Source organism: Herpailurus yagouaroundi, unplaced genomic scaffold, assembly GCF_014898765.1.
Source record: "Herpailurus yagouaroundi ecotype Mexico unplaced genomic scaffold, PumYag 215, whole genome shotgun sequence".
NCBI lineage: Eukaryota > Metazoa > Chordata > Mammalia > Carnivora > Felidae > Herpailurus > Herpailurus yagouaroundi.
In genome coordinates, this window is record NW_024412446.1 from 6,305,911 (window position 1) to 6,333,299 (window position 27,389).

General features: G+C 39.4%; 1 protein-coding gene across 2 annotated transcripts in view; it reads left to right on the forward strand.

The window, feature by feature from the left end:
* NLK (nemo like kinase) overlaps positions 1-27,389 on the forward strand; it is a 166,682-nt gene that overhangs the window by 103,140 nt on the left and 36,153 nt on the right. For both annotated transcript variants that reach the window (XM_040455307.1, XM_040455308.1), the window contains exon 3: positions 1,505-1,560. In XM_040455307.1, the coding sequence (XP_040311241.1) occupies positions 1,505-1,560 (56 nt within the window). The remainder of the gene's footprint in view (positions 1-1,504; positions 1,561-27,389) is intronic.

The window sequence follows — 27,389 nt, forward strand, 5'->3', positions numbered from 1 at the left end:
TATCTGCCCCTCCCCCACTCATGCTCGCACGTGCTCGCTCTCTCTCTCTCTCTCTCTCTCTCTCAAAAATAAGCATTAAAAAAATTGTTTTTTTAATCTAAAAAAATAAAATAAAAGTTTTTGTCTTTTAGTGGTACTGATGTATGGCTGAAATAGGTCTGCTATTTGCATCAGAATTATGTAGGGAGAGTAGAAGATAAAGACAGATGAAATAAGAATGGCCATATGTAGAAACTAAGGCCGGGTATTGATTCCATGAGCATTCTTGATACTATACTGTGCAGTTTTAAATATTTGAAATTCTCCATAATAAAAAAATTATTTTTCTTAAAAAATTTGTACCACGCAATTTATTTCTCGTTTTTTGGGTTTTGTTTTTTTTTTGTATTGGTAACCATGAATTTTATTTTGTGGACATCTACTGTGGCATGCATCTGTACAAACCTTTTAGGCAGTGACAATTTATTTCCTGTTAAATAACTTCTACATCCTTTGAGCCTGGTATTTCTCATTAGTTAGATAGGTTCAGATTCTTAAGTGTGACATCATAGATGGGACTTACAAGAATAGCTGGACAGCTGGTAGGGGAAGAAAGCCTATTTGTCATGTTTCAAAGGCAGAAGTGACATTGGTAGTATGCTGCTTTTATAAAGGACTTGAATTTCAGATGCCTTCAAGTCTTTTTTCCACCCTGGTGTCTTCTTTTTTTGTACTTGGAATAAAATCCAAAATGCTTAACAAAATTTAAAGTGATTCTATATGATATATCCCCTGCCTTCCTCTTCTGTTTTATCCTAGTCTATTTTCCTCCCACCCTCTATGTTCCATAAGCACTGGCATTTCTGTTTCTAGAATTTGTCTGGTTCCTTCTTGCTGAATTCAGTGCCTTTATATTACCTACTCATTGCCTGACCAACTCCTATTCAGCCTTCAACTCTTAGCGTTAAACTCAAGGGAAATTTTTTCTCCCCATTCCTCTGGACTTTTTCTCTTCAAATAATAGATGTCATAATTACATAGTTGTGTAACTGTTTGCTTGCTTGCTTGCTTGTTTGTTTAATGCTTTCCTCTCCACTTATCATGAGAGCAGGGATGATACTCAGTATAACTGGAGGGCCTACCCCTATGCCTGCCAGGTAGAATGTACTTAGTAAACATTTTTTTGAACAGAGGAATAAAGAAATGAATGGTAGGTATGGCTCCTCATGCTCTTAGAGCAACACTGGTTGTTAAAAATAGGGCATTTCTTTTCAACACACTCTCCGTGAAGGGGTCTGGTAGCTCATTTTAGTTGAGATTGAAGTATCTTTTACATGATAAGTTTACAAACCCATCTTAATATTCAGGACTGTTTCTTGACTGGCAAATTTAGTTAATCTCAGTGGACAATTGTAACTAAGTCTTAAGTCATTAAAGAGTTAATAGTATTTACTTGCATTTATGTCATTTTGCTTCCTTTTTAGTTCTCTAAATTTGACTTTTTTTTTTTTTTCCCTTTTCTTAGGTACTCTCTGCCCTTGACATACTCCAACCTCCACACATTGACTATTTTGAAGAAATGTATCCTAACCAGGGAATGTGAAAGAAGGGGACAATTTTTTATTAATTTGTTCTCCTAGCACCTTTTGGGGTTCATGCTTTAAGGCGTATAAAATCTCATCCTTGCAAAGGTGGTTGAGTACCTGGAACCAGGTAATTTTGAAATCCCAAGTATCTGACAGAGAGCAGTATTATCAATATATCCTGAACGGTGATACCATAAAACAGTACTTAATCTCCACACAGCCTTATGAGATAGGTTATTACCATCCCCATTTTGCAGATGAAACCAGTGAGGCAGCTGTGTTGTGTGGAACTCAAGAAAGTACTCTTGTTGCTATATAACAACTGCCTGTCAGTTAAGAAGATACTACTGCCCTTTTTTTCTGCAACTTGGGATAAGGTGAAAATTAAAGAGATAATGTAAGTCCGATGTCCCAAGTTCTTTGGAATGTGGTGGTGGTGGCAATGGTGATAGTCATAACTTACAAAAGGTTTTATCATATGAGTTTATTTAATCCCTATGACAACCATCTGGGAAAGATAGGATTCTTCCCACTTTACAGAAAAGGAAATTGAGGCACCAAAGATTTAAAAACAAAGCCAAAAAAAAAAAAAAAAAACTTGACCAAGATCACAGAGCTAGTAAATATTGAGACTGAGGTTCAATTCCAGTCTGACTCTGTGGTCTTTATTTCAACTCCTACCTATATGATACTCTCAGGATAGAGGCATTAACATTATATTACTACTGTTAACGTGTAAAAATAGTATGTCAGGTATCATGGATAATAATAAACTGTAAAATAATGCCTAGTTATAGCTCCGGGGACTGTGCATGGAAAAAAAAAAAAAAATTGGGACATAGGTTAGCCCTAGGCAAAGCATCACCATTTACCATTCTGCATGTAACTTGGTAAAACTTTAAGTGAAAGACGGGGAATCCTAAATCCTTGAATTCGGTGAGCTTGTGATAGTGCAATTTATTCACTTTAGGCTTTTAATTAACACCAGGTCTATGACTTAGAATGGAAACCAGTATAAAAGCATGATACTTTTTCTGACTTAGCAGTGAGATAAAAATTTCGTTCTTACACAGGTGGCAGGTAATTCTGTACTAGACAATTGTCTTTGATAATTTCCTTAGTAACTGGGACCAGTTAAGAACTTCCCTAAGGGAAAGAGAATGGCTGAGCTGACTGGGGAATTGGGAAACATTATGAAGTGATAGAATTGTCATCGATCACCACTGCTGGGATGTTTTGATCTGATAAACCAAAAGCTCTTGAATGCTGTAATCTTCGGTGTTGCTTCAACCCACAGATCTTTTATGGAACTAACAAAGGCTTAACTCAGTGGACTTGGGGTGCTCCAACCCTGAACACTCCAAAGAAAGGACTGGGTCTTGACCAGCTCCTGGCTGATAAGAGTGTCCTTGTATACCTGAGATCTTGGGCCAGGTTGGATGGTTCTGACATATGCTTTTTTAAAAAGTACAGAATTATCCTAAGGATAGATGACTTGAGAATGTATGTTCTTTTTTCCTCAGCTACAGATCAGTAGTAGCAACTGTGGAGAAAGCGTTGATGATTCCATGTCATAGACTTCCTGAAATTACCCAGCTCCTCGCTGAAGAAGGGAACTAGTGGGAGTGGGGCCATACTTGTGTCATTCATCAGAAGTAACTTCTGTACCTGGTCAGGAGTCACCTACTTTATCCTTTTAGTTAGCGGGAAAGGAGCCTACTTATTAGAAGGCATTCCTATGAATGTGTAATGCTATTTCTGCCTGTTTGGAAATGAGGTTGCTGACAACAAACCTTGAAATTAGAAGAAATCTTTATTAAATAAGAATTTTATTGTATTATAGGTTGTGTTATGGGTCCCCAGATCACCCTCAGGTTCCGTGATTTGCTGAAAGAACTCACAGGATCCAGGAAGGATCTACTTGGCTACAGTTTATTACAGCAAAATGATACAGATTAAATCAGCAAAGGAGAAAGGTATACAGGCAGAGTCCAGGAGAAACCAGGCACAAAGTTCCAGTTGTCCTCCCAGTAGAATTGTACAGATCTTGCTTAATTCTCCCAGCAACAATGAATGACAATACAGGCAAATGTTGTCAACCAGAGAAGCTCACCAGATCCTTAGTGTCCAGGGCTTTTATTGGAGGTCAGTCAGGTGGGCCTAGAGCAGGCACAGGGCTGACCATAGCTGCTCAGTCTCCAGCCCTCTTCCTTTTTCCCCCACCCAGAGGTTAAACTAATACAGCTGCCCCAAGGCTCCAGACAAACAAAAACAGGTGTCACCATAAATCACATTGTTAGCATAAACTATCTGGTGTGACCAAAGCCCCAGGTATACTAAGATGCTCTTATGAGGCAGGATATTGCAAGACCTCAAAGGTTATTTCCCAGGAGCTGGTCATGAGCTAGTCCTAAAGACTTTTGGGACGTATAGGATTTGGGCACCCCAGATCTCTGCTGAGTTAACCCTTTATTGCACATAAGCCATCTGTGGGGAAAGAATGTGTTCAAATAAGATAATTGGCATGTATGGATATATTTAATAAAATGCCAGATATATTAGATTCTCTTCACTGAACATTTAGCTAATTCGTAATATTCATTTTGTGTCTTACAGTTTAAGCATGAATTGTTTATATCAGGCATTAATTTTTTTTGTACTTGGGTTTGTCATTCTTTTAAAAACCTTCTGTGTGCTTCTGTAAGCTAGTGGTTCTCAATCATTCATCATTATTGACCATAATTGGACTCTGGGAGATCCTTGAATCATTATTATTTAAGATCCTTGCAGAGCAGAGGAAAAGTTAGCATAGTTATGGTTTAAAACCATGAGTGACATGGGGTGCCTGGGTGGCTCAGTTGGTTGAGCGTCTGACTTTGGCTCAGGTCATGATCTCCAGGTTTGTGAGTTTGAGCCCCGCCGGCGTCAGGCTCTGTGCTGACAGCTCAGAGCCTGGAGCCTCCTTCGGATTCTATGTCTCCCTCTTTCTGTGTCCCTCCCGCAATCATGCTCTGCCTCTCTCTCTCTGTCTCTCTCTCTCTCAATAATATAATAAATAAATGTTAAAATTTTTTTTTTCTAAACTATGAGTGACATAGATAGTATAGTACCTGTTGGTGGCTAATTTCAGCCCATTTCATTAGTTGGCAGAATGTTTCTGTGAAATTTCGCTCTCTGGAATTGTTCATGGATGTTTAAAAGTCTTTGCTGTAAAATATTTGCAGAACCATCTGGTGTACCATTTACTTAAATGTTTTAATTTATTTTTTTAAGGTTTTTTTGTTTTTTTTTTTTTGTAATCTCTACACCCCATGTGGGGCTTGAACTCACAACCCTGAAATCAAGAGTCACGTACCTCCAACTGAGCCAGCCAGGTGCTCCTAAAAGTTTTACTTTTTTATTTAATTTTTTACCTTCAAGTTAAAAAATTGACAACTGTTGCTTTCATTGTCATTAGTTGGCTACAGAAGAATCTTTCAAACCTAAACCTCACTTATTCTTGTTTCCTGTTTAATTTTTAGCTATATGTAGAATCATGCACAGAATATAGGTGTTTTCCAGTGGTGGTGCTATTTGGAAAACACTGAATCCTTTTACATAAAAATGAGTCATTCCTGGGGTGCCTGGGTGGCGCAGTCGGTTAAGCGTCCGACTTCAGCCAGGTCACGATCTTGCGGTCCGTGAGTTCGAGCCCCGCGTCAGGTTCTGGGCTGATGGCTCAGAGCCTGGAGCCTGTTTCCGATTCTGTGTCTCCCTCTCTCTCTGCCCCTCCCCCGTTCATGCTCTGTCTCTCTCTGTCCCAAAAATAAATAAAAACGTTGAAAAAAAAAATTAAAAAAAAAAAAAATGAGTCATTCCTGTAGCTGCCCCAGGATTATAAAGACTCTTAGGAAGGCATGACTTAGCCTGGAGTACAGGATACTAAAAATCTGTGTTTTAGAAGCGCTAGTAAATGGAAATATAAGAAATGCACTTTCGGTGACTCTTTTAATATCAATATGAAGTTTTTGTTGTAGCCAAAGCAAAAAAAAATTCCTTCTGTTTCCCTCTGAAAAATAAGAAACCTTACTACCAAAACACAAAAATATTGAAGATTAATAATATCTCAAGCTAGTATTTGATTTCAGCTTAATGTATTATTCATCTGTGTCAGCAGCTCCCTCTGTAGTATCTGAAAAACATGGCATACGCATTACACATGGTTTTAGACATTTTTTTTTTAATTGGAGGATTGTGTCTTTGCAGATTTTAGAATGGATAATATTTTGAGTTTTAAATGTATGATCATGGAATTGTGCTTTGAAGATACTTTTTGAGGTCTGTTTGAGGCTCTGTCATTTTAGGTAAGTTCTTAGTATGTTGCTATGCATCTAATGGATGTTTTAATATTTAAAGTTGATAAAGGAATCAGTTCATAGAGTCAGAAGTATATATTTATCATATTATAATTTAATCTTCCACTGTACATACAGAGCCACATCATTGCACTTTTTTCTAAGATTAAAAACTTGGGATGTTACGTTGCATATGTAACTGTTAGTACAGAAACATTTTAAATTAGAAGATCTCGTTCATATCATTTTAGAAAATCTGAGGTCTATGAACATTTTGATGTAATCAGATATATAATAAGAGTATAAGCATATACTGTTACGCAGTTAATCCTGTTTTTTCCTGAAACTGTGAAAAAGTGATTACATCAGTGCCCACCAAAAATTTGGCCTGAGTTTTCAAAGACCGTGCATCTTTAGATAGCTCCTTAAGCAACTTTGAAAAAGACAATGTCTGGACTATAACTGTTTACAAATCTACCTACAGGATGCAACAGATTTAGCATGAATCATATATGGAAGGAACAATAAATTCTACCATGATCTCTGCATCTTGTAGCTTTTCTGTTTTCGTATTTTTAAAATCTAATAATTAAGAAAAGTTCTGTATTTTTTTAACTGAACTTTTAGCCGTTAAAGGATTGCATTATTCCTTTTGCACTTTGAGTTTCTATTTGGAAACCTGTATGAAAACACTTTGGCACTTAATTACTTTGAGCCTACTGAAATTTAACCCAAGAGAAACCAGTTGTAATTATTTGATTGAAAATCATTATTTATCGTCCTTCAGTCAGGAATCTGAATTGTATACATAAACATGCCCTTTCCTAGAAAGTACTGGATGCCTGCTGGATTGGAAATAAAAATTTGGCTTGCTTTGGGAAAAGTTTATTTTGAACTTGACACATAATGAAACATTATCTTAGTGTTTTACGGAGGAGAATATGGGCAGAGCAGGTTATCTGCATTAGAAGCAATTTCGGCCTAAAACCAGTGGAAAGGAGCAGTCTAATAGGGTGTCCATGTGTCCTGGTTTGCAAGGATTCCCGGATTTTACCTGATGTCCTCGTATAATTATTAATTAACAAGTTCCTCCTTTTACTTTCACAAGTGTCCCTATTTGGATAATAGGTTTGGCTTATGCAGGCATTGTTTAAACAGGAATCTCTTGTCATAAATGCAGCGAGGGAGCCTACATGCCCATTTGACCAGTTTTGAGAACCCTTGGTAGGAGTAATGTAGTTTTGGGCTCCCAGATGCAGTCATTCAATTTTAACTGACAGTATTTGTATACTGTATTTTATTTTTTTTTTAATTTTTTTTCAACGTTTTTATTTATTTTTGGGACAGAGAGAGACAGAGCATGAACGGGGGAGGGGCAGAGAGAGAGGGAGACACAGAATCGGAAACAGGCTCCAGGCTGTGAGCCATCAGCCCAGAGCCTGACGCGGGGCTCGAACTCACGGACCGCGAGATCGTGACCTGGCTGAAGTCGGACGCTTAACCGACTGCGCCACCCAGGCGCCCCTGTATACTGTATTTTATAGGAACATTTTGTAATTTAAAGAATACACAATACATGATTGCTTGGTGCTGTGAAACAGCTCTATAACCCGCAGAGAATCTTAGGAGTCTGTGAAGAGCTAAGAACAAACAAAATGAAATATGTATTTGCATATGTAAGTGCACTCTTACTCTGCATCAGACAGTACCAGCAAGGACCAGAAATCTGCATCCTAGGAGCTTTGAAGATTCTCATATTGTTAGAATTCCCTCTTCATTTATTCCGTAAACAAAAGCATCAACTATGTGCCTAGAACCAGAAATTTTTTTTCTGTTTTGCTCACTATTGTGTTCCCAGCTCTTAGAACAATGCCTGACATATAGTAGGTGCTAAATAAGTGTTTGTTAATTGAACGAATAAAATAGTGTCTTAGTGGAAACTAAAAGGTTCCCAAGCTGAATTGCTTGAAAAGCATTTAATGATTTAAAACAAAAACAAAACCTGATGCTTTTACCCTCTGTCACCAACTCTGGCTCCTTACCTCTGAAGCCCAAAAGGGAAAATAAAGGAAAAGTTAGCAGAACAATCCAGCTGAATTCCTGACTTTAATTTTGCCACTTAGTATCTAGTCAGCCTTATTTATTCACTCAGCCAAATAATTAACACTACTTTGGTTTTTTAAGAAAAAAATTTTAATGTTTATTTATTTTTGAGAGAGAGAGAGATACAGTGTGAGCAAGGGAGGGCCAGAGAGAGAGGGAGACAAGAATCCGAAGCAGGCTCCTGTGCTGACAGCTCGGAGCCCAGTGTGGGCCTCCAGCCCCCAAACCACAAGATCGTGACCTGAGTCGAAGTCAGATGCCCAACTAACTGAGCCACCCAGAGACCCCTAGCACTACCTTTTACATAATAACATTGTACCAATCTCTGTGGAAGGTGCAAAGATGAATCGTGTATTTGTTTAATTTTTTTTTTTATTTAGTGTACCAGGCACTGTTCTAAATACTTGACCCTTATCTCCATTTTACAGATGAAGAAACTGTGGCTCAGAGAGGTAAATAACTCATCCAGGTTCACTTAGAAATGACGGAGCTGGGATTTGAACCCATATTGACTGGTCTTAGTGGGCTGGGAGTGCTCTTAACTCAGTGCTGCCTCCTAGCGCTTTCCTTAAAAGGAAATATAGTCTGTGGAGTGAGATAAGATATAAAGAAATAACCATCAGATGTGGTAGAAAGTGCCAAAAGAATATGGATAGGTGGTGTGGAACTGTAAAAGAAGAGATTGCTTCAGGCAGAAAAAAAACAGTAAGACTTAATGGAGAAAATGACATTTCAGACAAATTTTGAAAGATGAGGATTTGGACAGGTAGCATTGAGATGGATGGATATTCCAGATGGAGAGACTAAGTTCAGGAGTATCATTTAGGGGATGGCAAATCCAGCTGGCTAGAGTTTAGCATGCATAAATAATGAAAAACTAAGCTAGTTGGGGCAAATCATGGAGGGCCTTGAATGTTGAACTAAGAAAATTCACCTGTATTCAGTAGGCATTGGACGGCACAATGAAAGATTTTTGTGATGCGGAATGACAGCATCAGAAGTGCTCTTTATAAACTTAACAAAGAGTTTCTGTTTGGGATCATGAGAAAGTTCTAGAATTAGATAGTGGTGATAGTTGCACAACATTGTGAATGTAATGCCATGGAATTGTGCGTGTAAAAATGGTTAAAATGGTAAATTTTGTGTGTAGAGGCCACTTTTAGACAACAGGCTTGAGCAATGGAAACTTGATCAAGGCAGAAGGGCTGACAGCGACTGCCTGCCTGAATACAGACAGGCCCATCAGGCAACCCACCTCCAAATACCCAAAGGCACTGACCAATGGATTACTAACAACCAGGCACAGTTACCCAAAAGGAAAATTCCATAGTCCCCATACCTTCTCACCTTCCCTCTTTAAATATGGCTCCCACCCACTGCCTTACTGCAGACAGACTCTCCTTTTCTATCCTTCCCCACTGCTCCCTTGCAGTGTATTCAATAAACTTCTGTCTTCCTTGTTCTGACTTGGGTGAATCCTTTCACTGCCCACGCTACCGGCTCCCCCGCCCCCAGTCATCGCTCCACATTTGGGGGCCCCCATCCAGTTGAGTGGGACACCACATTATGTATATTTTAACCACAGGTTTGCGGAGAGGGGCGGGGGGGGGGGGGGTTAACCTTAAGAAAAGGACCCAACTCTTAGGGCTGAGAGGCAATGACTGTTGCAGACTGGGAAAGGAGAACAGAAGGATTCTTGGCAATTTACTGGCACCTCTTTAGCCATGTACTCAGCAGCCTGCGCTTTGATTTTGATGGCTGGTTGGGGATTCACAGAGGCAGGACAAGGAAGTGAAAGAATTAGGGAGGGGGCTCCCTAGAGCCCTAGAACTTCACAGGATAGCTGGCCACATTGATAGAGAAGCAGTTGACATCAAAAGAGGATTTGGCGTCCTCCAAGAAAGGAGAGGCAAGATTCAAAGACAGATGCTGGGCTGATAGCAAGCAGCAGGTTCGGTAGCGGTAGTAGTGTGGTTAGAATATGGAGATTGTGTTCCAAGAAAGGGATTTGTAGTTAGGACAGGTTATAGCCGCTTCTAGATAGAAAGTAGAGCCATGCTCGAAGGTAGATGAAGTAGAATAATAACAGAAATCCTCAGAATTCAGATGGTTGAGAAACTGAGAGGTAGAGATTCTCTCTGGTTGCACATTAAAATCACCTAGGGAGCCTTTTATAGAAATACAAATGTTCAAACCCTACCTTCTGATTTAATTGGTTTGAGTTTGGTTCTAGGCATCAGTAAGTATTTTTGAAGATGTTCTCCCCAGTGATCTGAATGTGCCCTCAGGGTTGGGATCCACTAGGCTAAAGCACCAGAATAATTACCAGCATGAAGGCTGAAGTTACCCGTGACTACCTGAGGGACTTCAAATATGCAAATGTGAAGCAGCTGTTTGTGTCATTTGGCTAATAAGATCTGGATTGTTGTAAAGACTGCTAGAAACGATGAGGGTAGAAATTGTGAAATTAATTTCAGGTACGTATGGTTTTTTTTTTTTTTTTTAAAGAAGAGGTCTTTGAGCAGTAGCAGCGGGACCAACCATAGCCTAGAAAAGGGAGGCGAGATGGAAGCAGCTTACTTGGTCTCTACTTGTTAGTTCTTTAAGTGGAGACTGCTCCACAGAATCATGTCGCTGCTCTTCATGTATGGACCATAAATGCTTTTTGATGACCAAATTGACTGTGATTGATCTACCAGTCTTCAAAAGACATAATTCATCCTCTGTTTAGGCTTTAAGAAAGTTGGAACTTTTTGCCTCAAATAGAATATATTCTAACTTTTTTTTCATTCTGACACACCAGTGGTGTAAAGGGCAGAATTTAAAGTGTAAGTATCAAAGTTTAAAGCCATGTGTATAGTCTTTGACTCGAGGCCTTGAATCAGTCACCCAAAATCTCTGCTTTGTTCATTCTTTGACTTTTTAAACATGATGAAAAGAGAGAGAATTCGTTTATGTCCAATTCCATTCATTTAGCTCATTTTTCAGAGTGAGCATGAGCTCGGAATCAAGAATGTGCTGTTCCCTCAGGTAATTTCAGCTCCCATAGGCTTCCCCTAGTGAGAGAATTTCACCAAACTGAGCATGATACTGGTGCTGGGAGAGGTAGTTTTATACAGTATGACCCCTTAACAAGAGCCAGCTGTTTCATACAGGGTTCGGTCAAAGAAAACAGCACTCTGCTTCGATACCAGAGAACACTATACTGTTGGATTTAATGTGAGTTTGACGTATTGGCTTCCAACATGGCATCTTCCCAGATGACTTTTTGTGATACTCAGTGTTCATTTTATGCCCTAACTTTAGACCTTTACCCTCAGGAAAGAGGTACCAGCAGGTAGTATAAAGCATAATGGCCATTGCTGTTACCTTTAAGGGGTTCATGGTTCAATTGGGGATGATTGATGAATTTCAAATAATTTTAATATTAATTAGTTTAACACTAAAGATCGTAACCAAATTTTCTTGAGCAGAAAAAACTGCTCTGCCCTTCTCTCCCCGCCTCCCCCAAAAAAGAGTTTGGAAGACTTACCTGGTACTTAAAATTTTCATAGAATAAAACATTTTCTCTAGTCCTTTCTTATAGGATCCATACAAGATCAGTGATCTATTAGTCTAATAAATATGTTTTCAGTATTTCCAGTTGTATTTTTATTTTTTCACAAAATTTTAGGCAGTATCTGTTTTGTTTGTGGGTCCAGGTAGCTCTTTCTTTTCTAATTAAATAGTGTGGAGTAGTGCTAACAGGTGTCACATCTAAGTGTATAATAGAACATTCATTACATAAATGTTAGAAAGTGGGGACAAGTGGGAACAAATGGATAAGGCTCTATGTCAGATATTAGGTCTTTTTTTCTTACACCTTTTTTTTTTTGAGATATAATTGACATATAGCAGATACTACATCTTGACACAGAAGCAGACCCCCCCCTTTAAATGGACCGCCATTTTATTTCATCTCTTACTGCCATAGACAGTATTGAGAAACAGACTTCCCTGATATACTTCTCCTAGATTCTTCTTACAGATTTTTGTTCTCTGTATATTTTGAATCCTCCCCGCCCTTCATAACTAGTTCCTTATAATAACTTTGTCTTTTAAAACCTTTAACCAGAAGTGAATTTCGTTGGTGATGGGTAGCACTGGGTAGGTAAGGAAGCATCTGTAGCTTGGCATATTGAGACGTTTGTTCTTCCCTTCACAATGCTGCTTGTGGTGGTTTATACCACTGATTGCAGTCCGCTCTCAGGTTTTAATGACATCATTCTTGCAGCTTTACAATAGATGAGCCTGGAGTAAATTGCTCTCAAATTCTGTTGGGCAGGAGAGTATTTGAAACCAGATTGTCTGGACACAGAAGTAAGTTTTTTAGACCCGTTAGGAAAGGTTGGTGGATCTAATTTGAAGGCTTGGTGTCTCTTAGAGAAAGGTTTGAGATTTGTTGTAGTGGCAGTAAGAAGCATGATGCAGTTTATATGACTGATCAGTGTATTTATCCTCTGAATGGATTAAGAGGTGATCGAAGAATTTGCCCTTTCTCTTCATGAATTAAAAAAACTGGAGAAGCAAAATGTTTATAATCTAGGTAAAGGCACTTCTTTCAAAGATTTTTTTTTTTTAAGCTCAGAAAAAAATAATGACTATTCCAGTCATTTCTTTTGGTTTGTTTCTTGACTCTTAATCTTTGTTTTTGTGTGAATGTGCATTTGCTTTGGAGGGTTATGATGGTGGAAAATTAGTAATCGCCAAGCTTTGCCATCTACATTTGGCAGACAGAGCTTGCCTTTGACTTCTTCAGGGCACTTTGGAAAGAAGAGAACTGAGATTTGAAGTAACATCTTTTTCTCTAGGATGCTTTTTCTGTTTTATTGCACGTGTTTTATTGCAAGGCTATTGTATAGCCTTAGTGACAAGGACTTAGCCAATAGAGCCTTCTGGGGCTATGACAGAGTATGTAAAATGAAGTATGTAGAATGTAGCTTTCCTGTGATTTTCCCTTTTTTCTGGTGATAGAATTGATTTTTTAAAATTAGTTTTAAATTGCAAATTAAAGGTAGTTTTAATTTTTGACATTCTATATACAACAGATTAATTGCCCTAAAAAGAAAAGGAATTTGCCTTTGCCTGGGAAAGAGAATGTTGTATTCAAACATTTTAACAACGTGACCTTTTATTCCATTGATTTCTATAGAGAAGCACAGGCAGGCTTCAGAAAAGGTCAGTGATTCTAATTGAAGCACACACTGATTTTTTTTTTTTTTCCTAGTTGCAAAGGCGCCCATGCTTTTTGTTGCAAAGAAGATGATGAGATTTAGGGCTGACCATTTGTTACAAGAGAAAGCAATTCTGTCTGTGATGCATCGCTGTTTTTCTTCCACATGGAAAGCATTGTTTGAAATCAACAATATCCATAAACCAGATTTTCATTATCCATGCTATTTAATGCCCTCATTTTTATTTCAGAGACAGTTACATATCTGAGATCTAGGTTGAAATTTCCCTCCGCTGTGGACCTGAGTTTGGAAGAAAAAAATGTGAGTCTGTTAAGTCTCACATATTTATGGTTGTGAGATTGCCTTCTTTCAAATAGGAATGACCGGATTTCAGAATTAGTGCTTAATGTGGGTTTAAGCATGTTTTCACTGTCATTCTTGGACTTTTCATATAAGAGAATTCATGGACACCTATTTGATGAATATTTAATATTGCAAGATTTCTTTTTGGTCTGGCTTAGAGTTAGTTTTGTCCAATACGCAGTGGAAGAAAGAATGATCCAGTTTTCATTATCTCAAGTCAGTAAAGACTGTTTAGGCATTAAAATTGTGTTTTCAAAGCTTTCTGTCCATATTCAGTCGGTAGGAAATAATTTGACACAAGTTCTCCGTTTTCTTCTCCCAGTCCAGCTAAACCAGTTAAATAGCCTTATTTTGTTCTCTGAAAGCTTTTAATGTATCATTAATAATTTTTCATACAAAATCAGTTACTCGTTGCACATAAAGCATTAAATGTATTCTCAGAGTTCAGTTCCCTTGAGCAGGCAGACCAGACTGCTATAGTTCTGAACTCCAGATGGTAAGAGTTTTTTGAACCTGATAGGTGGGTTTGTTTGTTTTTTGTTGTGTTTTGTTTTTTTTTTTTTTTTTACATAAGACCGTATCACAAGTATTCACATTTATACACAACTTGGGCTGTCCAGGATGATTAGCTCTCTGTTATTGAAGTGCTTGTTTAGCAGTGCTGTTTTATGACATGTTTGCACAACACCTTGTCATTTATAGTAAGTATTTATTCCTAATAGCTTATAAATTCTCCCAGTGTTTATTGATAGTAGAAGTTGTGTAAAGAATTGGCTTTATTCTTTCTCTTTTGTCGGAGAGGTGGGAACAAGTGAAGTCAGACTGCTTGGCAGGCCTGGATATGGGAATGTGGAATATTGACCTTTATCTCATATTCTTAGAAGATTGTTACATTAGGAAACTGACTAGTGAGTGTCTCCATTTCTTCTCCCTACAAAGCTCTCAATACTAGATACTAGAGCCTAAATTAATATTCTTGATACTAGAGCCTAAATAACAGCACTCTAAATCAGCCCCCTTCTCCATCCTTCTTCCTGCCATACTCTTCATCATCCCTTGTTCTGTTGCCCGACAGTAGCAGTCTTGAGTTTAATGGCCTCCTAGCACATCATGAAACAAGAACAAGGGTCGTCATCCTGTTTATTTCAAAGCCCTTATGATAGTTCAGGGCCTACCTAGTCAGCATTCTGCTAGCTTGACATAATAGAAAATCTGTTGTAGTGGCAAAGAACATGGAGTCTGGAGCCAGATTACCTGGATTTGAATTCTGGCTTTGCCTCTTACTACCTGTGTGACCTTGTAACCTCTCTGTGCCTCAATTTCCTGGTTAATAAAATGAGAATAATAATGGTTCCTACCTCAGAGAGTTATTTTGGGATAGATTGGGATAGAGTGACAGACTGACTTAAAATAGTGCCTGGAAGTTAATAAGCGCTATAAAAGTAGTAAGGGAAGGCCTTATAGAGGAGAACTTATTAAAGCTGACACACAGTAGGAATTCCTATGAGTTTTCTGGTACAAGCAAAGCATGTCAAGCGACTGCCAACAACCAACAGACGACATTAGCAAGTACTCATCACAGACAAATGGACTTTGATAATGGCCTATCAATAACAAGCATAGCCTGTTTTTAGAGAGGATTTTTTTAAAATAATAATATGTGAACTGTTGTCAACCTCAGTACCTCATGTCTCCTTACCTGGCATCCTCTTCCCAGCATACAAATCTTCAGCACCTCCAAGCCTTCCACCCAGACTGCATCCACATTATCTTTCTTAGTGCTTTTTTCAGTACCTTTACCAAACCTTTCCTATTAATTAGAAAGAAATGACATCATTTCCTCCTTCAGCCCACCATCCCAAGAACTATTCGCTTTTTTATGTCCTATAGTTACGTCTCCTAGTATTGTCTGTCCCTTCCTGCCTGCATAAAGGTTACTCAGGCTTTAGTGTACTAGCAAATCCTTAGGTTGTTTTAAAGAACAGTTAAAAGTTCCAACTCACAGTTGGAATTTTTTTTCCCTCTGCTTTGAAGAGAATCACTATAGATAAAGCAAATTATTCACACCAGCTCTTTTTGAAACACCTGTGTTCCAGGTGAAGCAAAAAAAAAAAAAGAAAGGTTGAATCTAGTCTTTTCACCTCTCCATCAAAAAATAAATATGTCTCTAAAACTTCCCAGCTGGTTGGAATGAAATGCTGTCAGGCTTTCCAACTCTTAGAGGGTAATATTGGATGACAACAAAGCCACACCTAATTTGAGCTACTGAAAAGCCTCATAACCCCATTATCGTTCTCCTGAACTGCTTAACCTTCTGGTTAACCTTCTGATTATTAGCCTCTTGACGTATTTAATTCAGGTGTAAGAATTTAGGGAGGCTCACAGGACTGTTTATTTGATCTTTTTGTATATCCCACTGTTCTGACTTTATTTCTATTTTTTAAGGTTGGTAGACACTAGGAGGCATGTGTTACCTGGAGACCCAGAGGTTTCAGAAGCCACTAAATATATCAGACCTGCCTTAATTGGAGGATATGGGGAAGCAGTGGGGCTTTTAGCCACTTCATAGACCAGCTGAGTCTCCTGCTACCAGCTCAATTTATTTGAGAGCAGTACTTCAGGGAACTTAATGGAGCTACAGCACACTAGCACGAATCTGAATTTTAGCCAGATACAATTTCTTTATGTACTACTTACTGTGGTCGTTTGCTCTCTGCATACTCTATTGGTGTCATTATTAAATATTAAGAGCACTGATTTGTACAGTTGGTAATGGGCTTAATAATTGCATGTTTAATTGATAGTCTTTTCCTCTTATTGATACATCGCTTAAAGGTGGCAAGAGAATCAGATGGTAGAAAATAGGATTAGGTCGAGGTGGCTGTTTTCCAAAGGAAGTATATTATGTATGAGCTGAACGAAGTTTTGTTTTGTGTGCATGTGTTGTTTGTTTGTTTGTTTGTTTTTGGATATGTGGAATACTGATCAGTTACTAATTTTTACCACCCTGAGCTCCAGACTGAGAAACCTATTACTAGAAGCCCTTTACCAGAACCAGGGTCCCTGTGTAGAGGGTCTCAAAAGTCTAACAAAGATTAGCACTTTTATAATTGTTCCCTTGAGTTTCCAGTCTGTCCAAAACCAACCCTAGGTCTCTCTCAAAAATTATATGCCCTGTAGAAAACTTTTCTTGATCTAAAAGGTTTTTATGTCCTCATATGAAAGAATGTGACTATCATCGACATACTATTTTTTGGTGCCAGAAAACCACCAGACCCCATTTCATAAGTGAATAAAACTTTCCTCTTCAGCACTGATATCCTTAAGAGATTGCCTAATCTTTCCTTTTAAGATCAGTAGCTTAAAGGAACTTTTTCAACCGGTTGCCTGTTTTGTGTTTTTGTGGTTTTTGTTTGGTTGGTTGGTTGGTTGGTTGGTTGGGTTGTTTTGTACTAACATTCTTTTGGCTTTGTTTTCTTCAGGGAGGGGGAAATGTCAGGAAAAATAAGAACATGGTCATACATTTTGGCAAAGGCATGGACTTTGATATTGGGCATTCCTGAATTCATCTCCTTATTTCCCCTCCTCTCTTTTAGCTTTTTGACCTTCAAAAGTTACATGATACTTTTCCCTGAGCCTCAGTTTTCTCAATGATAAATGGAGATAATATTTTTCTTCAAAGTTCTGTTGCAAGGAATAAACAAATTAGTGTATGTAACACATTTGGCACAGTGCCTGGCATATTGATATTTAATAAATTCAGTATCCTTCCTCCCTCCTGTAACAGTGATGGTGATAACAGCTACCCAAGTAATGTCCCTGTTCCCTCGGTTGCCAGACATTTATATATGATTCACATACAACGTCTCAACCCTGGCGGTAACCCTGTGTAGTAGATTTCATTGTCCCTATTTTATAAACGCAGAAACAAACTCTGAGGATTTCGTTAGCTTGCCTGATGTTATTAAGCCAGTAAGTAGCATTGACAATCTAACCTAGTCTTTCATCCCAAAACCTACACCACGCTGCCTCCCACTGCCTGAATTCCTTTACCTCCTCGTTGTAAAAACCAGCTTCCTGGCCTTCTCTCTTCTGAAGTAGAATTATTTCCTTCCCCTTTACCCCAAAGTTTATCTTTTGAAAGACAGTACAAGTTCAGAACAAAGGCCAGGATCTTGTATTCACTCTGCTGCACACTAGTTTGTAAAATGGGAATCACGATAGGATTTCTTTCTTAGAGCAATTAAGAGTACATGAGGCTAAGTAAATTTAAAGCTGGGGGCTTAGCACATAGAAAACTCTCGACATGGGGCGCCTGGGTGGCGCAGCCGGTTAAGCGTCCGACTTCAGCCAGGTCACGATCTCACGGTCCGTGAGTTCGAGCCCCGCGTCGGGCTCTGGGCTGATGGCTCAGAGCCTGGAGCCTGTTTCCGATTCTGTGTCTCCCTCTCTCTCTGCCCCTCCCCCATTCATGCTCTGTCTCTCTCTGTCCCAAAAATAAATAAACGTTGAAAAAAAAATTTTTTTTTAAATAAATAAATAAATAAAACTCTCGACAAATAGGAGCTTTTTTTTTTCTCAATAAGTATTTTTCTTTTTCAGTCAAGCTTTTGTGGCCATGTACAGTACATTAAAAATCTTTTTGCTTCCTTGTTTTCTCTACTTGATGTTTACAGCTCATCTCAGTCCCTTCTGACCTCTTGTATGTTGCCTTGCATCCGTCCATCTTTTTTCTCTGTGTTGTCATGGAGTTAGCAAGCCTTCTACACCCACTTGGTGCCCAGTCGGTATTTATTGATGCTAATGATGATGGTTACACAAAGATGCTGCTGGCACCAGTCCTGTAGCCTCTGAGACTGCTTGAACAATCATGACCTCCTAAAAACAGAAAAGGAGTCAATCATCTGACTCCTAATTGAAGGTCAGAATTTGGTGTCAGCATTTGTTTCTGTGGTGATTGTGTAGCTTTTTCTGCAGAATTACCTTTGACAGTTGGAGTAGTCAGGTTTTCTGGCATGCGGCTGATTATCATGCATTCTTAAATTACTTCCTAAAATAGATCATAGAGATGGGTGGGTCAAGCAAATACTGATCATGGTACAGATTTGTTTTAATTGGAGCAAGGGGTCAGGGAGTCCTACCATTGAGGGTATAGTTGACTGCCAGGCTCTAGATGAATTTCCTGTTCTTCTTGCCCATAATCATTTTTGCATCAAAGAAAATTGTGCAAAACTGTTTTTTTGTTTTTAATGTTTGTTTACTTCGGGGACAGAGAGAGATAGAGCACGCGTGGGGGAGGGCCAGAGAGGGAGGGAGACACAGAATCCGAAGCAGGCTCCAGGCTCTGAGCAGTCAGCACAGAGCCAGACGTGGGGCTCCAACTCACAAACCTCGGGATTGTGACCTGAGCTGAAATTGGATGCTTAACCGACTGAGCCACCCACGTGCCCCAAACTGGTTGGGTTTTTTTTAATGTTTTTTTATTTTTGAGAGAGAGAGTGTGTATGCAAGCAGCCAGGGAGGGGCAGGGAGAAAGAGAAACAGGATTTGAAGCAGGCTCCGTGCTGACAGCAGAGAGCCCGATGTGGGGCTAGAACTCATGAACCATGAGATCATGGCCGGAGCCAAAGTCAGACGCTTAACCCACTGAGCCATGCAGGCACCCTAAAACTTGTTTTAGTCATAAATACTTCTCTTTTGTCTGCCTTTCTGGTATCTCTTCTATATTCCCACCTCATTTCTTCTAAGGAATGGTAGAAGATTCCTTATTTTTGCTTTTTTCCTGCTTTGGTCTCTGTCCTTCATGAGCATATTTTCATCCTCAGCAACTTTCGGGTCGAGCAGTGTGTTCTGCGTGTTAAATTTGGGTGCAATGCACTAAAAACTCTGCTAATGACAGTGATGTGCATTATTCTAAAGAGTGTCATGATGTTGAGGTTGAACTTACAACTCTTGGCAACGTACTTCCATAATTTCAGTATCCAGGATTTTTTTTTTTAATTTTTTTTTCAACGTTTTTTATTTATTTTTGGGACAGAGAGAGACAGAGCATGAACGGGGGAGGGGCAGAGAGAGAGGGAGACACAGAATCGGAAACAGGCTCCAGGCTCCGAGCCATCAGCCCAGAGCCCGACGCGGGGCTCGAACTCACGGACCGCGAGATCGTGACCTGGCTGAAGTCGGACGCTTAACCGACTGCGCCACCCAGGCGCCCCAGTATACAGGATTTTTAAATAAAAGAAGGAAAGAAATGAAAAAAAAATGTTTTTTAATAGAAAAAGAAAAATGCTATGCAAAGGGAGATTATAACCAAAAGCAAAATCAGTATCTCATCTGTGGCAGGTTTCATTTAATAGAAAGTACAGATTATTTCTTACCATATCTAATGATTCCCAAACGTATGTTTTCTTTCTTTTTTTTTTTAAGTTTATATATTTATTTTGAGAGAGAGAGAGAGAGAGAAAGACCACACAGATGGGAGATGGGCATAGAGAGAGAATCCCAAGCAGGCTCCACACTGTCAGTGCAGAACCCGATGCGGGACTTGAACTCACAAACTGTAAGATCATGACCAGAGCCAAAATCAAGGGTTGGATGCTCAACTGACTCAGCCATCCAGCCGCCCCTCAAACTTCTCTTTTCAACTTAGCCTGCCCACCAAAGGCCTGGCCTATCTCTAATGCAGACTTTTTTTTCCCTCCCATTTCTTGTCCAGGGCTGCTAGCCCAGCCCCCACACGCAGTATGTTAGCCAGGGATTCCTCTTATATTTATATTTATATATATATGTATGTGTGTGTGTATATATATATATATGTGAACATATATATGAATAATAGGCTAACATATACACATAAGCTAATTTAAGTTCTCCTCTATTTAAAGAAATTAATAGGGAACATGAAGCTATTCAAGAAGCTATTTCAAGTAAGCATATATGATTCACAGGTGCTGGAAAATATTTATTGAATATCAATTTTAGCTTTATAACTTGACTAAAGAAGGGTAAGAAGAGTAAGACTTGAAGGAAGTGGAATATTCAGGAGGTGGAAAGAGAGGCAAAGAATGTCAGGTAGAAAAACTTGCCTCTGTGATTTTTTAACTTTTGTCTTATTTTTCTGTTGGCAAAAGGGGTGTAATTATTTAGCGTGTCGGCCTGACATTCCTCACCCCCAGTCTATATCTGTTACATGGGAATAGTCCCCGGTTGCTAGGAGGATTGAATGAGGTGACCTGTGTTAAAAGTGGCATACAGGAGACTCAAAATACTTCTCAGCAAACTGAGATAATCCCTCAGCAAATTGTAGGGTTGTTTCTTACTTGAGGCTCTGGCCTACTAGCGACAGAACTAAGACTAATTCAGGCGCTAGAAGAAATGAATAAGAGTACTTGTGTGCATTTGAGCAATTACTTCAGACATCTTTGGATTCAGTTCTTCCAAAAGGAAAGACTCAAAATCACAAAGAGAACAATTAGTTCTTTATAATAATAGCCTGTGACTTGTGTTGTGAGAATTCCTTGAGATAATTCAAAGTGTTTAGAACGTGCCAGGCACATAGTAAGAACTCAGTAAGTGTTCATTGCTTTTATTTTTATTGTTTCTCATGTGTTTAAAAAAAATTTTTTTAGGGACGCCTAGGTGGCTCAGTGAGTTAAGTGTCTTACTCTTGGTTTCAGCTCAGGTCATGATCTCACGGTTCATGGGTTCAAGCCCTGCATCAGGCTCAGTGCTGACAATGCAGAGCCTGCTTGGGATTCTGTCTCCCTCCCTCTCTGCACTTCCCCTGCTTGCTCTCTCTCTCTCTCTCTCAAAAATAAATAAACCTTTTTTTAATAAAAAAAATAAAAATAATTTTTTAAAGTAAACCATTTTAAGGAAACCAAATGTATGTGTTTTTACAGATAGAGGCAAATTGCCAATTAGAATGTGCATCTAATTTAGAAATTCAGTAGGAGCTAAAGAAATCTTGATGGTTTTCTCGCATTTATCTTTTTTTAAAGATTTTAAGTAATCTCTACACCCAATGTGGGGCTCGAACTCACAACCCTGAGATCAAGTCGCATGCCCTACCAACGGAGCCAGGCAGGTGCCCCAGTTTCCTCACATGTTTAAAGATCTAAATCTCTAGCTATTGGAATTTATTTTTTTTTTTTCAACGTTTATTTATTTTTTTGGGACAGAGAGAGACAGAGCATGAATGGGGGAGGGGCAGAGAGAGAGGGAGACACAGAATCAGAAACAGGCTCCAGGCTCTGAGCCATCAGCCCAGAGCCTGATGCGGGGCTCGAACTCCCGGACCGCGAGATCGTGACCTGGCTGAAGTCAGACGCTCAACCGACTGCGCCACCCAGGCGCCCCAACTAGCTATTGGAATTTAGAGCCTACGCTCTCTCTTGCTCACTCTTGTTCTCCAAAAAAAAAAAAAAAAAAAAAGTCAGCTTTTCTTTATTTCACAGTAATCTGCATTCTGTGATGATATTCGTCGGTAAGACATGGGAATGATAGTAGGAAGGCTCCTGTGGGAACCAGGTTGGTGGGGTCGAGACTCCCTGGACCAAGAGCTGGGAAACCAGAGGTAGTTCTGGCATTTTACATACTGGAATGTGACCTTGGGTAAATCACATAACCTCTCTGGCCAAGTTTTTATTTCTATTAACTAATACACCCCGGTGGCTAATAACATTTGAGAAAGCAAAAGGACTGTTCTCTACCCCGTTAAAAATCACCTTCTTTTTTTTTTTTTTAATTTTTTTTTTCAACATTTATTTTTCGGACAGAGAGAGACAGAGCATGAACGGGGGAGGGGCAGAGAGAGAGGGAGACACAGAATCGGAAACAGGCTCCAGGCTCTGAGCCATCAGCCCAGAGCCTGACGCGGGGCTCGAACTCCTGGACTGCGAGATTGTGACCTGGCTGAAGTCGGACGCTCAACCGACTGCGCCCCAAAAATCACCTTCTAAATGTCCACATTAGCAATAGTAACAACATCGGCAACAAAAAGCTCTTTAAAACAGCGTGGAAACACTGTTGTTTCCCTTGGGCACCCGAGGCATCAGAGCAGCATCCCCCCCACCCTTGAATTTATAATTGTTAATTTGCATCATTCATTTTTCTGAAGCAAATCAGTACATTTTGAAATCCATATTTTGCGGAGCTAGTTAACTAATTGCTGCAATCAGCAGCAATTTATTTTCTAACAGGGCTGTTCAAATCACTCTGAGGTTGGCATACCGTGTGGTGTTTTTTACGATCATGTTTTTAACGATGAGTTTTAATAGGGGAAAATGGTTAATCTGTTAATATTCTCCTGAAAACGCTAACGTTAATCCTATATTTTATCTTTACCCAAAGGTAACTTAAGAGGCCATAGCAGAGTCATTGACCCAGGGGGTACACCAGCTGTTGGAGAGGCTGTCCCATTTAGAAGGACCAAGAGAGGGAAAGAGTACCCTGTTTTCCCTCTTGTTTGGAGACCCTCATTAAATTACTCAGAAACAATAATCAGATAGCTGCTGTTCAAGTTAATGGCACCTCGGAGTCCCTGTCAAGAGAGCTTTATTTAATGCGCAACAGACCTGGAGAGATGCAGGTGCTTTTTCAGGCCCTCATTTAATTTAAGCTGCTTTAGTTGGCATGGCAACTAGTTGAGACATCTGGGAGACATTATGCTGGGGATTGAGACTTCAGAGAATTTCTGCTGGAGCAAAGCAGAAACCTTATCATAAAGTGGTGTGTGTTGCTTCTAAATTTCTGAAGCTATACTGTTAAATCTTCAAATTCAGGAATTGTATTGTACAGAGAAATCAAATTTTTAAAGGTTGGCCTGTTTGTTGGCTTGTTTTCTGTGAGGAAAAAACTCCTTTATTTGTGGAGTGAAAAATGTATTTCCCCTGAAGGATTTACTTTGCTAAACTAAAGCTTGATAAAACTTATTCTCTGCAGAGTAGCCTATTTAATCACTTTATAAAAATAATACTTTTAAAATTTTTCAGTCTTTTATGTTTAAAAAGATTTTAGAGGAAGGGCGCCTGGGTGGCTCAGTCAGTTAAGCATCCGACTTCAGCTCAGGTCATGAGGTCATGATCTCACGGTTCGTTGATTCGAGCCCCACGTTGGGCTCTGTGCTGACAGCTCAGAGCTTGGAGCCTGCTTCCGATTCTGTGTCTCCCTCTCTCTCTGCCCCTCTCCTGCTCGTGTTCTGTCTCTTTCTCTCAAAAATAAATAAAAAAATTTTTAAATAGAAAAGATTTTAGAGGAGAGGAAAGCATCTCTGCACAGAGGTAATAAGCAAAATGGTAAAGGTGGACAGGAGCTTTGTGTGGTTTTTTGTTTTTATTAAGTTTTTTATTTTAATTCAAATGTAGGTAACATAGAGTGTTATGTTAGTTTCAGGTGTACAATATAGTGATTCAGCAATTCTCTGCATTACTCAGTGCTCTACCCCATTTTCTTTTAAGTCAGCTTGTCATATTCAGCAGAGGTATACTCCTTTTTTTTTTTTAATGTTTATTTATTTAAGAGAGAGTGTGTGTGCTTGCAAGCAGGGGAGGGGCAGAGAGAGAGAGAGAGGGAGACAGAGGATCCAAAGCAGGCTCCGTGCCGACAGCAGAGAGCCCAATGCGGGGCTCAAACCCACAAACCATGAGATTGTGACCTGAGCTGAGTCAGACGCCCAGAAGACTGAGTCACCCAGGCGACCCTCTCTTTTCTTAAGTATTACAACAGGCAGTTGAATGAAAGAGTTTTCAAGTTCACAGATCCTGAGGACAGTGACGTGGTAATCTAGTCATTTGTGTTTAACAGGGGGAATACCCTCTAGTTTATATTTTATGAGAAATTATACACATAGGCATGTGGTCTTAGTAGAGAAGAATTGACTTTACCATTTGAAATCATGCTTTATATTCATTTTGAGTGCCTTGCTTTTTTTTTTTTTTTTAATTTTTTTTTTCAACGTTTATTTATTTTTGGGACAGAGAGAGACAGAGCATGAACGGGGGAGGGGCAGAGAGAGAGGGAGACACAGAATCGGAAACAGGCTCCAGGCTCTGAGCCATCAGCCCAGAGCCCGACACGGGGCTCGAACTCACAGACCGCGAGATCGTGACCTGGCTGAAGTCGGACGCTTAACCGACTGCGCCACCCAGGCACCCCATTGAGTGGCTTGCTTTTTGACACCTGGTAATACTTTGCTCTGTGTTAGGTAGGGTTAAACCATATGAAATTGTTTTTCTTGGTCAAAAGTGGTCCAGTATTGTCAGTTCAAATCCAGTAGATTTAGGGTGAACAACACCTTGATCAGGAAATACATGTTTTATAATGCTAAATGAAATGTAAGAATTTTTTTTCTGAAATGAATAGTTATTTCTAAAAAATCTGGTTATAGAGCAGTACCCATTCCAGCCAGCCAGTGTTTTCCTTTTCCCCTTTCTTTGAAAATGTAGTCTCTGTTAGAAGAAAGCATATGACATTATTTCATACTTACTCTCTGTTTTTGGCTTTTGTATCGTTTATTCCTTCTATAAGTCAAAGCAAGATTTTTCAAGTGCCAGCAATATGAATTCAACCCGGTAACTTGAAAATTAGATGTTTTCTCTCTGCTACTTGCATGCATACCAACTGTCACTACTAACAGTAAAGATTCTGGCATCACAACTTGGCTCCCAGTTTTGTAGATACGAAAGGCAGAGTAGAATAGAACCTGCTCTCCACTTCCGTGCAAGAACTTTTCAATCCTCGCAGGAACAAAAAGTTGTCAAACTCAGCAGACGTGCCTGACATCCCATACAGATAAGTGCTTCATACTGTCTTTAGGAATTTTTTTTTTTCCTGGAGTAAAATCTCAAGTTGACAACATCTAATACAGTGATAGCAGTTATGACGTGTCTGTTTTTGTTTTGTTGTTGTTTTATGTGTAATGTTTCTTTGTTTTTGCCCCTTGATATTTCTGGAACCAATTCAAGAATATTGGGACTTCTGATTAAGGCTTAATGGTGCCAATAGAAGTTTTTTCTTGTCTCTCTGATTAAGAGTTCCTAGTGGGTGGAAATGATGAAATAGAGAACAAAAAGATTTCCTAGTGGGGAAAAATATTTTCAGTGCATACAAGAGGGAAATAGTAAGATTCAGATACTCTTTTCCTATCCTGCAGAAGACCAAAGCTTTATTCCCTGGAGACAGCCTGAGCTGAGCTGTTGTGTCTTTGGCCCCTTCCCCAACTCCTACAGAACCTGGCAGCCTGGCCTGTGCCTTCTAAGACAGAAATTTGGAAGACTTCTCTAGAGAAATGGATTAACCCAAGAGAAAGGATCTATATACATAATCGAAGACCCCTTATGACACAAAACTGTAAAGCGCTAAGCCCTCCCACAGAGCCACATTACAGTCAAACGGTAATAACCTAAATGTCCAGTGATAGGGATTGCTTAAGTCATGACATAATCCATAAGATGGAATACTATTTAAAGCACCTAAAATTATATTAAAGAACTGGATTACCATGAAAAGATGTTCACAAGATATTTTAAATGGGAAAAAGAAGCGTATGTAATATGTTCTGCTTCGACACCATAATTCCACTGAAAGGAATATATTAGGAAATAATCCAATTCACATAAAGATATATAGATACATAGATATGTGATGTTTATCTCAGGTTTGCTTAAAGTATAATTAGAAATAACTTGGATTTTCAACAACGATAGGTTGGTTAAATGAATTCTACTCATTCATTTGAACACTTTATGGTCGTAAAAATTCTGCTTCATTAGAATATTTAACAAGGCACCTGGGTGGCTCAGGCGGTTAAGTGTCCCGACTCTTGATTTCATCTCAGGTGGTGATCTTGCGGTCATGAGATCAGTCCCTTTGTCAGGCTCTGCACCGGGCTTGGAGCCTGCTTAAGATTCTCCCTCTCCCTCTCCCTCTGCTCCTTCCACACACTTGCATGCACATGCACACGCTCTGTCAAAAAAAATTTGCAGGGGCGGGGGGTGTGCCTGGGTGGCTCAGTTGGTTGAGCATCTGACTTCGGCTCAGGTCACGATCTCACAGTTTGTGGGTTCGAGCCCCGCATCATGTTCTGTGCTGCCAGCTCAGAGCGTGGAGCCTGTTTCGAATTGTGTGTCTCCCTCTCTCTCTGCCCCTCCCTCGCTCACGCTCTGTCCCTCTCTGTCTCAAAAGTAAATAGACATTAAAAAAATTTTTTTTAATTTTTTAAGAATATTTAATAACAGGAGAAAATGCTGTATTTTATTAAGAAAACAGGCAGCAACACCACGTTTATGTTACAGTCCCAATTTTAAATATACATACATGTATGCATGTACAACATTTTCACAAAGATGTTATAGGTTCATTCAAAGAGGTAGGATTCTGGGTCATTTTTCTATTCCTTGGCTTTCTTGTATTTCTCTAGTTTTATACAGTGAAGGTTTTCTTTAAAAACTTTTTTGGAAATTTTCAAAAATACAGAAAAGTAGAGACAGTAGTATAATAACTATTATTTACCTGCTACCCACATTCAGCAGTTGTTCATCATTTTGCCAATCTCACCCTCTTTCCCTTTTTATTGAGGGCAGGGAAAGGAAGGCTGAAGGTATTTTAAAGTAGATCTCAAGGGCACCTGGGTGGCTCAGTTGGTTAAGCATCCAACTCTTTTTTTTTTTTTTTTTTAATTTTTTTTTCAACGTTTATTCATTTTTGGGACAGAGAGAGACAGAGCATGAACGGGGGAGGGGCAGAGAGAGAGGGAGACACAGAATCGGAAACAGGCTCCAGGCTCTGAGCCATCAGCCCAGAGCCCGACGCGG